Source organism: Chelonia mydas, chromosome 14 (assembly GCF_015237465.2).
Source record: "Chelonia mydas isolate rCheMyd1 chromosome 14, rCheMyd1.pri.v2, whole genome shotgun sequence".
Classification (NCBI taxonomy): Eukaryota; Metazoa; Chordata; order Testudines; family Cheloniidae; genus Chelonia; species Chelonia mydas.
The window spans coordinates 13,614,268-13,631,020 of record NC_051254.2 but is presented as its reverse complement, the minus strand read 5'-3'; the positions used below and the strand labels follow the sequence as shown (position 1 = coordinate 13,631,020).

Here is a 16,753-nt window from a genome sequence, read left to right as displayed (position 1 = left end):
GCGGTGTGGGAGCTCGCTGGGGAGGGACCCCGCCTGCAGAAGTGGCTGGGGCAGCCTGGGGCGGTGTGGGAGCTCGCTGGGGAGGGACCCCGCCTGCAGAAGTGGCTGGGGCGGTGTGGGAGCTCGCTGGGGAGGGACCCCGCCTGCAGAAGTGGCTGGGGCAGCCTGGGGCGGTGTGGGAGCTCGCTGGGGAGGGACCCCGCCTGCAGAAGTGGCTGGGGAAGTATGGCGCCGTGTGGGAGCTCGCTGGGGCGGGACCCCGCCTGCAGAAGTTCCTTTAACACAGATCTTTCTTGTGCGCACCCCGGCGCCTGCTCCGCCCCTCGCTCGGCAAAGCTCTTGGCTGTTCCGCAGTCGGAGCATTACCCGCCTCCTCCGTCCTCGCTCCCTAAACTCACTCTCGGGCTGCAGCCCTGCCAGTAGCCGCCGCTGGCTGCCATCCCCGTTTGCGTGGGGCTGGGCTCTGGGGCGCAGCGCCCTACCCAGCCATGGCGAGCGCAGCCAGGCTGAAGCTGGTGGCTCAGGAGGTGCTGCCCGCCCTTGGGAAGCCCCCGGGGCTCCGGGGCGCTCAGCGGGTCAGGTAAAGCCGGGGGGGGGCAGAGGCCCAGGGATGGAGGGAGGGGAGTTGCAAGAGGAGTGGGGGAGGGGAGGAGTCGTTCAGGGCTAGCGGGGGAGGCAGATGCCCGGGGGGGCTCATGGGGGACAGGAGAGGGGGCAGTTGGGGGTGTTCTGGGCAGTGGCGGGGACCCCGGCAGCTTGGGCAGGGAGAGCGGAGAAGAAGATGCCCACGGTTTGGGAAGGGTAGCGGGTAGGTGCAGGGGGTGATGTAGTTGGGCAGGTTGCCTGGAGAAGGGCAGTTTGGAGGTAGGTGGGGGGCATGCGCTAATTGGGGTAGGAGGAAGATGGTGCAGATGCCAGGGGAGGGGTGCGAAGAACAGCTAATTTGCTGCCCAAGTTCTCCTGCTCTGTATTTCAGCCCTCAGCCCTCTTTGATTCTTCTAACTCAGTGGTTCTCAACCTGTTTGATACCAGGGACCGGCTTGCTGCATTCCTAAACTGTCAGGGAGAGCTTAGGGACCGGCACCCTGAGAAACGCGGCTCCAGCTCACCCTGTGTCCCCAGAGCAGTGTGTGGTTGTCAGTCCCTTGGACAGTTCCCTACAACTTGGGAGCCCCATGGCAGGGCTGGAGGCCATGCGTACAGTGGGGAAGGGGCGCTTGTAAGGAATCACAGACCTGCTTTTTTTTTTTTTTTTTTTTTTTTTTTTTTTTCTTTTTCTAAATTGAGTTGGGTCTGTGAGGGGCCCACTTTACGTTCTGCTTTACCAAACTTGCATGCATCCGATGAAGTGAGCTGTAGCTCACGTAAGCTGATGCTCAAATATATTTGTTAGTCTCTACGGTGCCACAAGTCCTCCTTTTCTTTTTACCAAACTTGCTACCCTCTGATTATGCTAGACCCTGGCCCCCACCCACACTTTTTGCAGATCCCTTTAAGCACTGGCTGGAGGCTGTGACTTTGGGCGCAGGGGAATTCACAGGGAGCAAGGGCATCTCAGGGCAATCTCCTGCCCCAGATCCAATCTTTCCTTCCCCATCCTTGGTGACGATCAAGTGAAAACCTCTCAAGTGGCTCCTCCAGCTCCTTCTGTGTTACTGATCCCAGCACTTGATTTTGCTTGACTCTGTCGCTGCTCCTTGCGATTCAACAGGAGCCTCCTGGGGTGCAGCATGGGACCTAGATGGAAGTGACTTTACAATGTGTGGATCCCCAAGCTATATGGGGTGTTGGGTGGTGAGTTGGTCCTGTACAGTTGGCTGGGAGATGAAGCTACTGTATTACGGATCTGGAAATGGTTCTTTGTCTTGCTTGGTCTTAAAGCTGGCTGTAGGGTAGGTGGTGGGAAAGGGCAGATAGCTACGGTCATGGAGCTTTCAAATCCCACCTGCCCTACAGGAAGGGAATGGCTTTTTCATGAACTCAGTAGAATTCCCGGCAGTGAAGTTGAAATTAAGGTTCATCCCAGCAGCAAATGGGAAGAAATACCCCTTTTCTTTTTCACTGTATAATTTCTACCTGTTCTTTTATAACAAGAGATGGGGGCCAGGAGGGAGGTGTTCGTCTGTGGCTCAGAGACCAGGCTGGGGTTGGGAGTGCCTTCAATGGCAACAAAACCTGACAAAATGTTCTCATGAAATTACAGCTGCCTCTGCATGGGGAGATAGGTCCCCTTGTGGTCTGGAATCCAACCCAGGACTGTAATTATAAGGGCAGGTTTGGGTTCAAGGGCAGCTTTGGGTGTCTTACTGAAACTCTTCAGAGCAGATTTGTTGTGGGGAAGGGAGGGGCAATGGAAACTTTAAGCCAAAATTCTACCAGAATTTAGAATGTGAAGGCTCCATTAAAGCTCAGGAAACTTCCAAGTCCTAGATGCATAGATTATAAAGCCAGAAGGGACCACTAGAATCCCAGAGTCTGATCTCTTGTATAACACAGGCCATAGGATTGCCCTAAATTAATTCCTGTTTGAACTGGAGAATATCTTTAAGAAGAATATCCATTCTTGGTTTAAAAATCCTCTAGTTCAAAACTAGTTTCTGGGAAGTAAAACTCAAGATGAGTTTGTCTGAAATGTCTGACTTTAAGAGTGGGGGAAGATATGAGGAAACAGCAGAACGGGGCGAATTTTCCTGCCCATCCCCACCCTGCCAAAAATTGCAATTTAGGTACATTAGAGCCTCAGTCAAGAGCTGCTATGACGAGGGGGGAAGGAGTCTCCCCACAGCAGGTGGAAACTGGGTTGGGGAGGAGTTCATGAGCTTTTCCCATTGTGCACTTGGCCTTCAGGAAGTATCCAGACAGGCAGAGGGGAGGATGCCAGACAGGGGAATAATGACCTTTGGGGTTGTAAAAAGAAAAGGAGTACTTGTGGCACCTTAGAGACTAACCAGTTTATTTGAGCATTAGCTTTCATGAGCTACAGCTCACTTCATCGGATGCCACAGTATGCATCCGATGAAGTGAGCTGTAGCTCACGAAAGCTTATGCTCAAATAAATTGGTTAGTCTCTAAGGTGCCACAAGTACTCCTTTTCTTTTTGCGAATACAGACTAACACGGCTGTTACTCTGAAACCTTTGTGGTTGTGTAGCCAGAACCCTCTCGTGTGCTCACATGGGGGGGCCGAGGGTGACGTAAATGCATTGCTTCCCCAGGGCCCATGCACACTGCACCAAGTCCCTTTCCCTTTCTGTGGTAATTTCTCCAGGGGACAATATTAGAGGTCAAGAGAGAAGGCTACTTATCTTGAATCAACAAGTGTAGAGAGGTGGCTGAGGCTGTGCAGAAATAAATACATGCAGCTCCTCCTCATCTCCGAGAGTGCCTGTGTATGCACCATGCTCTCCACCTGTTCCCACCAGGGCGGAGAACTTTCAGATTTAGCTGCCCTGCTCCTGCAGGAGGAAAGGTGGGGCCTTTTCTTTACTTGGTGCAGACATTGAACCAACATCCCTAAGTCTCTGATACATCTGTGCTCTGTGCTGACAGCAGAGTCTGTTCTGACCGTCCTCTTTGCCGGACCCGCTGTTGAGTTTGGCTCCTTATCTGACACCAGAAACTGTTTTGGCACCAGAATTTGTTGCTTAGGCAACGTATGTGCTTTCAGGGAGAGTGCTTTCATTTGGCAGCCCACTCTGCTCTCCTCGCTCTCAGATTCCTTTGCTCTGCTAGGGAACGGCCATAGCGGATCAGACCTACAGTCTGTCCATTCGCGTCTCCTGCCCTGACAGAAGCCAGGGGAAGGTGATTGGAATACTTCCTGTCAAAACTTATGACTTTCTTTTCACCTCTTCCCTGTGGAAATGTTCTTTCAGAGTGCGCGGTGCACTCACCATTGGCCAGAGGGCATAGAGACTGAATGTGTAATTTCTGTGTGGCATTAGTGATGATTAATACTTTGCATGTCGGTTCCTTCCATCCTATAATCTCAAAGCATTTCCTAAGCTCTTTGTGATCCATACAGCTCCCTGAGAGATAGGCAACTAGTATTGTTCCCATTTTACAGATGTGAAAATGACACTTCCGAGATCACAAAGCAATTTGTGGGCCTGGGCAATGCTGGGAACAGAACCCCGACTTTCTGGCTGTCAATCTTCAGCCCCAAGGTTGTCCTTCCTATTCAATACACTTATAGTGTTTTTACATCTTCAGATGTCAAACAGTCCATCCCCAAACATGCCGATGAGGTAGGTGACTAAGTACTGTCCCAATTTCACAGATGGAAAAACTAGACTGTCTAGTTCAGGGCCACACAGTAACTTGGTATCAGAGCCAGGATTAGGTCTCAGGAGTTGCTAGTCCCCAGTCCCATACTCAGTCCTTATACCAGTGGTGCCCAACCTTCTTCAGTCCAGAATTGTGGAAAAGATCAGTCAGTGACCCAAATGCATGCTGCCTCCTTGGCAATCAACATTTTTATGGAGTGGCCCATGCTCAAGAGTGATTGTTCTCTTTACTGATTTTTTCATTGCTTAAACAAGGTTGTTTACTCTCTGACAGGTATTTACCTCCTCCACGCCCTTTTAGTTTTCTAACTTTATAGCCATAATGTTATAAAAGTTGCCGTGACTTTCTGAGGATCGTTGCCTGTCCTTAACATCCAAGCTCTGTGCAACAGTTAAAAAAGAGAGGGCCAAATTCAGCCTACACTGAAGTCTGTGGTGTTACAGTTGCTCGCACAGGTCTGTATTTGGACTAGAGGGTTTCCTATCCAGTCTTATGGGGAGAGTCGGGGAAGAAGGAATGAACATGCTACAATGATAAAATAACAAACATTATCACCTTGGGTTCCTCTCTTCCCTAGTGCAGTCCTTGTGCTGTGAGGAAAGTTCCATTCTTTGGAGAAAGACGGATGCTTAGAAGGATTCCAGATACATGAGTTGGGTATAAATCCCTTTTGTCTCTCTCTAATGGGCAGATTGGTAACTCTTTCCCTCCTTGGCCGCAAGCTGTTGGGGAAGATCTATATGTATAATCCTTGGTCATTTTTAGGGAGGCTGGGAGCTACCAGGAATACAGTCTGCTAACTTACCACATTTGTTTTGTCTCTTTCAATGTCAGTATCCCATGCAATATGAGAGCTACCAGGATTCTATGTTATACAGAGGATTCTGTATCAGCTTCATAAGGCATGAAAACAAATGGGGTCTTCTCCCCCCCCCCCCCACACTTTCCTTTCCTACTGCTTTCATTTCAGCTTTAGCCAGGCACAGAGAGGCTAAAACGTGCAGTGCTTGTGGGCAGCTGAATTAAGATAGATGTGTCCTCTATTTAGTGGTAAGCAAAGATTCAGGAAGTCCTGGTTTCTGATCCCAGGTGCGACTCTGACACCTTGAGCAAGTCATGTGGGCCAATGTTGGAAAAGTGATAGTGATTTGGAGTGATAGTGATTCAGTTTTTGGGTGCCCAACACATGATAACTTGGGCCTTAATTTCAGGGCTGCTGAGTTTAAATTTGAGATGTGGGTGCTCAGCCCTTCTGCGAATCGAACTTGAGGTGTCTCGAGTTGGGCACCTAAAATCAGTAGCCTCTTTTAAAAATGTTGGGCATACCCCCTCTGCATCCTCAGTTTCCTTCTCTGCAGAATGGGGCTAATCCCTCCGAAGGTTGTTGACAGGACGCATGAATGTTTGTGAAGCACTTGGAAGACGAAATGAGCTACATGGATATGAGCCAGGAGAACAATGTGCTCAGTTGTTAGACACTTGGAGGAAGTGGAGACAGAATTTGATCCTGCATCTAGCTCTTCAAAATACAAAATTATTGCAACTGCCCTATGTGCTCAGGCTCTGGGCATACCTGACAGACTGTCTTTTAGCAAGTGCAACATTCCAGGAGGATTTCCTCGTGATAATCTGGTCATCTTTCACCTCTCCTGTTTGGTAGGAGAAAGTTGCTGCCATAAAGACTTGGGGCCAGATCCTCTTGTGGTTTAAATTGTCTGTGCTGTTTTTCACCAAGTGAGGGTCTGGCCCTTAAACGTCCCATGAGAGAGTTTATCAAGCCAACCTGAGGGGCTCTTGTAGATTCCCAAACCGATTAATGCCATGGAGAAAATTCTCAAGCACGCAGGGTGACGTTCTGGTGCCACTGGAGTCAGTGGGACCAAGGTTTGCCTTGCAGAACTGGAGAAACGGTGAAAGTGGATAGAAGGGTAAGAACATAAAGTCCGAACTTCTTAACCCCTCCTAAAGGAGGCAGTGTGCCAAATGATGGGGCAGGGCCAGCACAAGGCCCTTTAATAGGCAACGGGGCAGCCAGTACGAACAGTGTTTAAAAGAAGATAGACTAACCACTTGCAGACAGGGGAACACTTTTGTGGGGTGTGACTTGGCAGGAGGGACTGGATTGGACGGGTTTCCTCACCACCTCTCCTTTCTTCAGCTTCCCTTTGTTTCGTTTGAGCCACATGATGCTGGAGTATGTGCCAGGCCATTCTCCTGCCCCAGTTAAGAGCTTTTCCCTCAGGCCCAGTCCCCATGGAAACTGCAAAGGAGATGGAATGCTTGGTTGCTTCACACGCTTTTCAGACCTGATCCTGGGAGGTGCTGAGCCTCAATTCCCAGTGTCTTCAACGGAGTTGCGGGCGCTCAGCAGGGAACTCTTGTATAACCTGTCCAGCGGTGGCTGCCTGATCATGCCAGTCTCTCCTTTCCATCTAAATCTCCGCAAGTGAATGCTGTGCATAGGCAAGAAGCGGGCACTCCCAGAACAACAGAGGTCAGGAAGAAAATGAAGCCACTAGGATCAAGTTCTGCTCCCACTAAAGCCCATGATCACTTTGCCCTTTACCGCAGTGGGTGGGACTAAGGTTTGGTTTTCAAGACTAAAGTCCTGTATCAACCGAACACCTCAGTGCAAGCTTCTCTACATTGCCTCCCTGTGTTCCTCGAGCCTGGCCTGGAGGGACCTCTGCTAAAAAGAGAGTAGGCCATAAAAGTGCCTAGATGGATGGAGTTCAGCCCAGTCAGTCCTTTCTCAGTCTAATAACAGTGCTAATGCTAGGATAGCTTTGCTCCTAGCAGCTGGATTATTTACTTGAGGCTGCTGAGCTGCGATCCAGTGATAAAGACTTTTGAGTAGCCAGTGACCTGCTCTTTAGTTGAAGCAGTGGTCTAGCTGTGAAATACTGTAGCAGTTTCTCCTGTTTATCTGAAGAGGGGCACCCCGGCTTCCTTGGCTGAGGGAGAATTTTTCTAGGAAATAAAAGCTCCCTATAAAACCACCTCTCTCCTGCAGCTCACTCTGTTTTTCTCTCGCTCCTCGTTTATTTACATGCCCTGCCTCCCCGTTTCCAAACAATAAAAGTTAATACTAATGTTGGCCTGTCTTTATCCCCTTCCATTTGCTCCCTTCTCTCTCATACTCCCTCACACCTTCCATGGTCCTCTCGTTATGTCCCGGGTGTAAAAGTCAGCTGTATGGAGTAATGTGAGCATATCAGAGGCCCGAACTTGCCCCTCAGTGTTTTAGGATAGAAATGGGCGGGGGGGAGGTGGTTTTCTTTTTTTCCCAGAGGCAGGAGAACACCTCTATGCCAGTGAAAGACAAATACTGGGCAGAATATTGCTTTTGCGATGCCCCATGATTCAAACAATGGAAATCTGAGCTCCGTCTGATCTATTTTCCTCCCCAAGAAGAAGTCTCATTAAAGACATTAGTCTCCTTAAGTTTTACAAGGAATCTGTATGCATGCCTCACAGACCCATAAGCTGATGAACCCAATGACTATTTATTAACCCCTTCTCTCCTGATTTTTCTTTCATTCAGGAAAGGGGTGGGCTGGGACTGGGGGGGTGGGGCGGAAGATGGGAAAGGAGGAACGGAGGAATCAGGCTAGCTGGAGTGGCCAAGTGAAGATTGCAAGCCCTGTGGAGCTGGGTTGGCCAGCCCAGAAGAATTGCTGTGGCTGCGTGCTGGTCAGTGGTGGGGTGGGGAGAAGGGCTGCGGAGTTGGCTCAAAGGATCTGTAAGGCTTACAGCTTGATGGTGGCATTACAACCCTTTGATCAAGAAAGGTGTTCTGGTTGTCAGTGGTGTACTGCACCGGAAGGGTTAAAATCATCACAAGTACTTCTTGTTTCACTGCTCTGGCCCTGTTGCCCTCCCCCTCTCCAAGAACCATTTCCTCTCTTCTTCAGTATCAAGTTCAAGCTCCTCATTCTCCCTTTCAGTGTTCTCCACAGCCCACTACTGCTTAGGTTTTGTTTCCTCCTACAGCTGGGCATCCCATCCTATATTCCTCCTCCAGGCCCTCCTGTTCCCCTGCTTTCATGCTACCCTATGCTTGCAGCAGCATTCCTCTCTGTCTTTACAGCCAGCTGCTTTGGCTCTGCCTTCCCTCCTGATCTCTCTGCTGAGAAGATGAGCAACTCCTGCTCTTCGTTGTTGCTAGCTACAAGACTATATGTCCTTTGGGGCCTGTCACTCCTCTCCCTGAGATTGTTGACATCTGTGGTGTTATATACACAGATCATAATGTGAGATTGCCACTTTATTGTGGCCTCCCTTTGTTTGATTCCCCCCACAAAGTTTTTAATCTGCCTAATTAAGACCTTCTGTCCTTTGAATCCTCTTGAGAGAGAGATGCTATATCTTTATCTGGCTTTATTTTAGCCCTCTTTGTCTCTCTTTTATCAGTTTTTACCCCTTATAATTAATCCAACATAAGGGGATTCTCCTACAAACTCTTGGTTTTTGTTCCAGAACTTCAAGGCGATTTCCACCTTTTCATTTCCCAGGCAACTCAGTAGTGATAGATCTTCCCTCTGCTTCGCACAGGAAAAGGCAGAGGGCATTAGCTGTCCAAAGCGAACAGCAGCGTTTCGAGAGAGGTTGCGTATCAGATGAAATATCTGCAGCGCAAAGAACATTAGGGCTGGTCCAATGGCTTAGGATTAGCACAGTGTCCTGCCCTGGGGGAAACCACCGTTTAGATTTCAAGCTGTAAGCAAGCAGGGCTAGGCACGCCGTGGCTGGAAGTGGATCATCCTCTGGAGTTGGGATGGGTTATGTAAGGGAGTCTCGCTGCCGGGAGGTCCCTCCCAGGCCTATCTCTACAGTTTCAAGAGTATCCTCTTAATTTTTGGATACTTCTGTCTTTGTACTTGAGACACCAAGGACCTGATTTTCAGTGGTGCTGAGTGCCCCAGCTCCCGTTGGTGTTGGCTGGAGTTGGGCGTGCGCGCTGGTGGATGTACCCAGGCTAGCTTTGCTCTAGCTCGCTCCAATAACAGAAGCAGTGAAGCTGTGGGAGCAGGGGCTGCACAAGCCTGCCTGGGACCCTGGGTATGTATTAACAGCAGCAAGAGCTAGCTGCTTGGTTTGAGCTAGTGAAGTCGGAGCTAGCTTGCATACATCTAGGGGTGCTGCGGTCACGCCTCTGATGGCAGGGTAGGTATCCCCCAACTCTGAAAATCACGCTATATAAAGATGGGCAGTCAGACATGGAGGCGACATAAAACCCATGAAAGAAGAACAGGAGGACTCGTGGCACCTTAGAGACTAACAAATTTATTTGAGCCTAAGCTTTCGTGAGCTACAGCCCACTTCATCGGATGCATTCAGTGTCATAAAACCCATGGTTGCTTTTGGCTGAAGGAGCTCCATTGATTGGCTCTGGGGGAAACTGGGTCCAGGGGTTTTTACTAGAGGGAAGTTTGCTGTAACAGGGACCTAGCAAGCAAGCTGGAAATTGAGAGTAGGGTATGTGTCCATCTTAGATGCTTTTATAGCACCAATTGCTGTAATATCCTGGTACCTTTTAATGACTAGGGAGGACACCACCTACCGTGATGTTTACTTGTAAGGGGATGGGGAGAAGGACCTTTCCCCTGTAACTCTGACCCATCCCTCTCCCCTCTGTCTCCGGAGGGTGGAAAGTATCTTTATTGCCTCAAAAGCTATCCAGAGTCCAGTTCCAGGTCAGCTGGGAGGAATGCATTAAATAAGCTCCGGCTGTTGTATCAAAGCAATAAAAACTGTGGCCCACCTGGGCACCTGCACGCCTTCTGTACGGACAGTGCACAGCTGGCCTTCGGAACTCTTGTTCTGTGTAGACTGTGACAGATTGCAGGGGCCCGGCCTGCTCCCCGGTGAACATGCCCTCCTCTTCCACAGGTGCTCAGAGGAAGCTGCTTGAGAGACAGATGGTGGAGCTTGCCTACCCTGCCTGGAACCCAGGAGGAGGCATTTCCTGTTACTTTAGCCTAGGTTAATTTGCGTTAATTCTGGCTATAAACATTGAGTCAGACCCTTAGCTGGTGTAAATCAGTACAGCTCTGTTCACTGGAATGGAACTGCTCCCATGTGCACCAGCTGAGGGTTTGGTGTGTTATCTGTTGAGGAAACCTGCTTGTACCTGAGTTGTGCTGGGGCTGCGTCAGCCTGCCAACTGACACGGGTGTCTTGGTTTCAAATGACTGGGGAATTTAACCTCTCAGACTGCTTGTTTTAAAGGATTCCGTCTTTGCCATGAAAGATTGAAAATGTAACTTTGTTCTGATGCTTTCTCTCCCTCCACCCCCTTTCTTGCACGCACAGTTAGCAGCCTCTCTACCTTCTCTTTCCTTCTGCTCACTCAGGTACTTCATTCTTTCAGGTAGAATTGAGAGCAAACATACTTGTCTGCACTCTGATAAATGAGGCTGAGTTCAGATCTTTGCTATGCCACAGACTTCTTGTGTGATCTTGGGCAAGTCCCTTAGCCTCCCTGGGCCTCGGTTTCCCATCTGTAAAATGGGAACAGTGTCACAATTCAGGGCAACTGCACCTATATTCCCCCTCTATGGTCCACCCAGGGCACTCATGTTCAGGCTTCTGGCTCTCTGCCATCACTTCTCTTGGGCAGAGACAGGTGCCTCTCTCCCTCCAGATCAGGGTTTTTCCAGGCTGAACAGTCCACTGTTTACCCTGTGAATTCCCCATCAAGTCAGACTGCCTCAGCAGGCCTGCTTTGCCTTTTCCTTGGAGGCTATAAACAGCATCATTGCCCACTGTATAAGTTACACGCAGCCCTTTCTAAGCAAGTATATTGGTTGTTAAGGTGAAAACAGCACATAGAAAACATTACAAACAATGAAAGAACCCGCACATGTTCTGATAAGCTGAGCAGAGATCACCCCAGCCCCAACAAGGGCTCTGGCAGGTGATCAGACCTTCAGACCCCACCAGGGTTTTTTCCCTGTGGTCACAAGTTCATAACAGCCGTTAGCTCGGAACAAGCGCCCCCAGGAATAGGTCAAGTCCTTCCAACCTGTCTCAGAAAGGATTGGGGATTGCCTCCCTTGGACAGAAGGTGCTGTCTGTTTGCTGGATCCAGAAGCAGGTCCGGAGTCAGTTTAAATGTCGCTTATTGTTCCAAAAGTCCTTTTGTTGTCCAGTGGTCTCAAAAGAATCCGGTTTGAATCAGTATATGTGAACCTCTCTGGGTGGTGGGACATCTTGCAAAGTGTTACAACCTGAGTGAATTTGCTTAATTACCCCCACAACTACACACACTGTTCTTAGTTCCTGGATGGGCTATGGTCACCCTCTCTCAGGGAAATACATACAATCCCTGGCCCACAATGATACATACACTTAATTCAATAAAGTTTGCCCAGGAAGTCTGTCACATACAGCACTTCCCTACCTCACAAAGATGTTGGGAGGACAAATACATTAGAGTGTGAGGTTCTCAGAAAGGATGTAATGAGGGCGATAGAAGTACCATAGATAGATAGTTGTGGTCCAGTGCTCTAGTAGCCCTGTTGTACTATATGTAAGACCGACAGACCCCGGTTGTCAGTGGATAGAACCTCTGGAGCTCAGTGCATGAGCCTCTACTTCATGAGCTAAAAGCCATAAGGCCGTTAGCTAAGGCTGTAGACCATACTCATTAATCTCTCTCTAAGTAGTCTCGGTGCCACTAGATGGGACAGAGCACCACACCCAGCAGGTGTGTGGGTTACATATATCCAAAACCACTCTAGTGACTAGACCTCTGTCTTGTTGGGATTGAGAGCCACATGACCTGTAAATCCTTTGTAGCTACATTATAGTGCAGTGAAGCCAATGTGAGTATAAGATGAATCCAAAAGAAGGAAGGGCAGTAGCCTAGGGAGTGCTGCGTGAGTTGGGTATTGCAAGGGAGACCTCACTGGTGACTGTCTGTCTCCCAGCTGTTGTTGATCTTCGTCTTTTCTTTTACAGTGCCCTGCACATAAATACGGCCCCCGTCACACCAATAGCAACCAACAGCTACATCCAAGGGGCCACAACCATTCCACTGCTCACCAAAACTGTGAGTCAGTGCCTGGAGGAGACAGCCCATCGGTTTCCAGACCGCGAGGCCCTGGTGTTCTGTCGAGATGGGGTTCGGAAGACATTTGCCCAATTCATACAAGAAGTGAGTGGCCAACTTGTCTGTTACAGAGTCCAGTCCTTCAGCTCACCACCCTTGAGAATTTGCAATCCAGCCAAATTGCAGTATGAGTGGGTGGCTTGATCAACCCATTGGAGAAATGAAAAAAAGTGATTTTGTCCCTGGATTGAAAACAGAGCTTGGACTGGTTTGGTTTGGATTCTGATCCTGGTTCTGAATACATAGCAAAGCTACATGTTGATTTATCATCTGATGTGCGTGATAAGGTGTGTGTGTGTGCATGCATGCTTACCCTATCTTCATGAGCTGCTCTGTAAGGCATGAGAGCAAAGGGAGAGGGCAGTGCACAGAGGAAGTACTCATGCGTAATGCAGTAAATGCACATTCTAGATTGCATTACTGCATTTAGGAAGTGGTTCTCTCTCTATCTGATTTATCTTGGGCCAAGTCCTGAAGTCTAATTCAAATCCCATTGAAATCAGTGTGACTTGATTTTCAGAGGTACTGAGCACCTGTAGCTTCCTAGTTGTTACGCAAGTAAAATTCTCATTAAAATCGGTCAGAGTTTTGCCTGAGTAAAGACTACAGGAATTGGCCCTGTTTATAATAATATGTATGAATGGGCATTCTGAATATGCATACAATATTACATCTGTAAATGGGAAGGGAATTTCCACTAGATTTGCTGTATGATCCTAGATGTGATGGATGGTCTTGATAATCCAGGGTGTTCACGTATTGCTTTTTGTAGATTTGCTAGAGTTTTGTTAATTTACAAGAATAAACTCTATTCGCAGAACTCACTAATTTTTAAAATATTTACTGGCTCATCTGGAAAATACCCATTTCTTAAACAAAGAACCCTACAAAGAGATTTTATAAGCAGTTATGTGGACTGAAATCCAGCTCATCTGGAAACACTAGAAGGAGAGAATGTCAGAAAGTTAATGAAACATTACTGAGGATGTTGGACAGTGTATGTCCAACCCCACCTGAAATGCATTTGCCATTATGCAAGATAAATGATGATCTTAATATAATGCCTGGGTTTTGACTCATGTGGATAGAGTTCAAACCTGAGACGGGTCAGACTTCTCATTAAATTGCGTTCTTAATCCAAATTATTTCAGAAGTAAGCAATAAGGCCTGTGTGATTAAAATTCACCCTGTACATGGCTCCAGCAGCACTATATAAGTCCTATTTTGAGGGCCTATGTAGGAGTTACAGGGTGCATAGGCCTTGGCTGCACAGGAATGATGTTGCCTGTACATGTCCAATATACCAGATTCCCAGCTGCCTTTGTACATGTGTTCTGAGTTTGTGCCTCACGTGCCATCAGTCACCGGATAAGTGTGGGTGATCTGTTCTTTGTAAGTCCACTAGGCATGGCCGTTTATAAAACGAACAGCGCCAAGCAGTAAGCTGCCAGACTGAGCAGTAGTCTGCATAACGCTTGATTTCAGTTTCCTAAACTGGGGGCTAAAATGAAGCTCAGCTGCCTTCAAGTTAGCACGCGAGAGATTGAAATGCCCTGATGCGCCCTGCGAGGTGGCCTCTCTCCCGATCTGGTGTCGTATGTGTTTTGCAGGTGGACCAGGCAGCAGCTGGACTTCTGGCTATTGGCTTGAAGAAGGGAGATCGGCTGGGCATGTGGGGTCCCAACAAGTATGAGTGGGTTCTAATGCAATTTGCAACAGCCCAGGCAGGAATCATCCTGGTAAGGAGACTTGTCTGTCTAGGTGTCTGGATTTTTTAGGGTGAGGGGGAGACAAAGGGGAAGCCTGGAGATCTTGGAGAAATTGAATAATGTGCTGGGTAAGGGAACTGAGGTGAAGAATGGGAGCAGATGTCATGCAAGGTCCATTCAGTCCTCGTTAGTCTGACCCTCCATTACCCAGAAAAGCAAAACGTCAAGCTTCCCTGGGACATAATTTACAAGTGTTGATGGCATGAGGGAATGTATAGAGAGGCTATGCATTTTTATATCTATTCCTGGTGCCCCCGAAGAACCAACCAGTATTAAAATCCCCCCTTAATACTTTCTGTGGTGCCTCTGGATGAAAATCCTTTGCAGAAAGTGACCATTTAAAAATATATATGCTAAGATGTCTGCCCCACCCGCCCTTGAGATTCAGCCATCACCGATAGCACCATTAGGGCTTTGTCTTGTTTACATCATAAGACATGATGCGGCGAGGCCTGCACTGTGTCTTCCTGGAAGTTTTGTACAGCATCACCTGCTGTGCTGGCGCTCAAAAGATATAATGTTAGACAGGGTAAATAGATGGGTTTAACTTAGTGGGCTACCAAAAGTCTAAATTTGATGGCTCAGCTCAGCATTGGGGGCCAAAACTCCTTCTATGGTGTGCTATATGCGATAGTGAAGTTTTCACTCTTTGTGTTATCCAGAAAGGATTTTGGTTGTCCCTAGAAATGTGAATTACTATGGTGTAGTGGGCTGAGCATGAGCTAGGAGTCAGGGGGCCTGGATTTTATTTCCAGATTTGCTATTGACTTGTCATTTGCCCTTGTGCGAGTCATTTTACTTCCAGGCCCTATATGTAAAAATGGGGATAAATGGGCTTCCCTGGTTAACATGAAATTTGGGTTGTTATCCTAATCCTGGTTGTCCCATACAAGGAAGAAGCTGGAAGTGTGTTTTCATTGAGTTTTTTTTTCCTCCAAAGCAAAGACGGGGTCTTTGAGGCTTTTTCAGAGCCTTGATTAATTCTCCTGTCTCTTCCCCATTCTAGGTGTCTGTGAACCCTGCATATCAGGCCCAGGAGCTGGAGTTTGTGATCAAGAAGGTACTGTAGGCCACTTACGGGTAACACCACTTGATTCTGTCTGCAAATGCTTTGAAACAGGGAGATGTTAAAGGCAGAGGGTAACCGTGGGAACTGCACCGGCAATAAACCTTCTGATCAGGGAGGGCACTTGGGAAATGCAGGCAGCAGAAAAACATCTTTCTGGGGCAGCCTGTGTGAACAGGGCTGGTGTGGGCCATGTGGCCACGTATACAGGGGGCCCCACGGTGCAGCAATTGGCCCTATTGAATGTGAATGCTTAGAAGTAAATCTCCTCCATTATTGTTCCCTGTGTTACCCTCCCACCTGTTCCACAAAGATATTCCTGCGTCCCGTCCCATCCCCTCTGTCTCCAGCCGCCGGTTCTAGACTGGTGTTGAGGAAACCACGCAGGTGCCGAGGGTCCAGCATAGGGTCGGTTCTACTCACCTTGGACAATAAAGCATTGGGAGTGACAGATCCATTCAGAAGCTGTGTGCTGGGGTGACTGCAGGGTGAGAGCCAGTTCTGATTCAGCTGGCGCTTGTGAGCTAACACTTGTCTGCACTCTTGGGCTTCTGCCAGTGTGAAAACACAAAGCAGCTGCTGATCCCACTGACTCTGCCCCTGTCAGTAGGCCCCTGTCAATAACTGCAGGAGCCCCGCCGACTCTGGAATCCCCTGTGAACTTCCCTTGTTTGAGCCTTGCTGGGCTGTTAGTTCTGTGTGTACGGTGGCAGTGGTTAGGTATGGTAGAATCATAGGGTGAAATCCTGGCTCCATTGAAGTCAATGGCAGAACTCCCATTGACTGCAGTGGGGCCAGGATTTAACCCCTTGAAACCAGAGAGGGGAAAATCCTCTGGAGGTGCCAGCCTCCTCCATCACTGCAGGTTTGCTCCCAACCATGTATTTTCCAGGGCTATGCTCAGTCTGGCTTGGCTCTTATACATCTGTCCGCACGTTTTATGTTCTGTTCCCATGCTGCTATGCTTCAAGTCCCCACATGCCTGCCTTGGTTCCAGAGCTGCATGGGACTCTTCCTCAGCTCTGCATGATAGCATGCAAGGGAACGATTAGTGGCTAAGATGTTCTGGTTTCTAATCCCCAATAATGAGGGATTAAAGCTATTGAATCTTTTATGAATAAAATTAATCCTTCCTGGATCAAGGGGCCACTTTAGCTTCTGTTTTAACTTGTTCAGTTTGGGAATCTAAAACCAAACTACAATAGGAGGTGGAACCAAAATGCCAGTCTGGATTTTCCCAGTCCACCCCCTATGCCATCAGAAGATTGAAATGGAGAATTTACAGCAGCACTGGGCGATCTTTCTCCCACCTCAGTGCCCTGGACGGTCAGCTCCTGCGCTGCAGTTTGGTCGCTCACGTTGTCATCCTGTTAAATCTGGTGTGTAAACTCACCAACGTGGCTTCCCCTTTTCAGAGTCAGACAGAACTTTTCCAAACGGTTGTCTGTTCCTGCCCCAAAGTTTCCTTAATGCCCACCCTGAGCAGAGGGGTGGGAACGGATAGCTGCATTTAGAG

General features: G+C 48.6%; 1 protein-coding gene across 1 annotated transcript in view; it reads left to right on the top strand.

The window, feature by feature from the left end:
• The first annotated feature begins 201 nt into the window (after positions 1-201).
• The window catches only part of ACSF2 (acyl-CoA synthetase family member 2), a 54,431-nt gene continuing 37,879 nt past the window's right edge, over positions 202-16,753 (top strand). The window contains exons 1-4 of the mRNA XM_037914106.2: positions 202-580; positions 12,252-12,447; positions 14,013-14,141; positions 15,178-15,231. Of these exons, the coding sequence (XP_037770034.1) occupies positions 489-580; positions 12,252-12,447; positions 14,013-14,141; positions 15,178-15,231 (471 nt within the window). The 5' untranslated portion in view covers positions 202-488. The remainder of the gene's footprint in view (positions 581-12,251; positions 12,448-14,012; positions 14,142-15,177; positions 15,232-16,753) is intronic.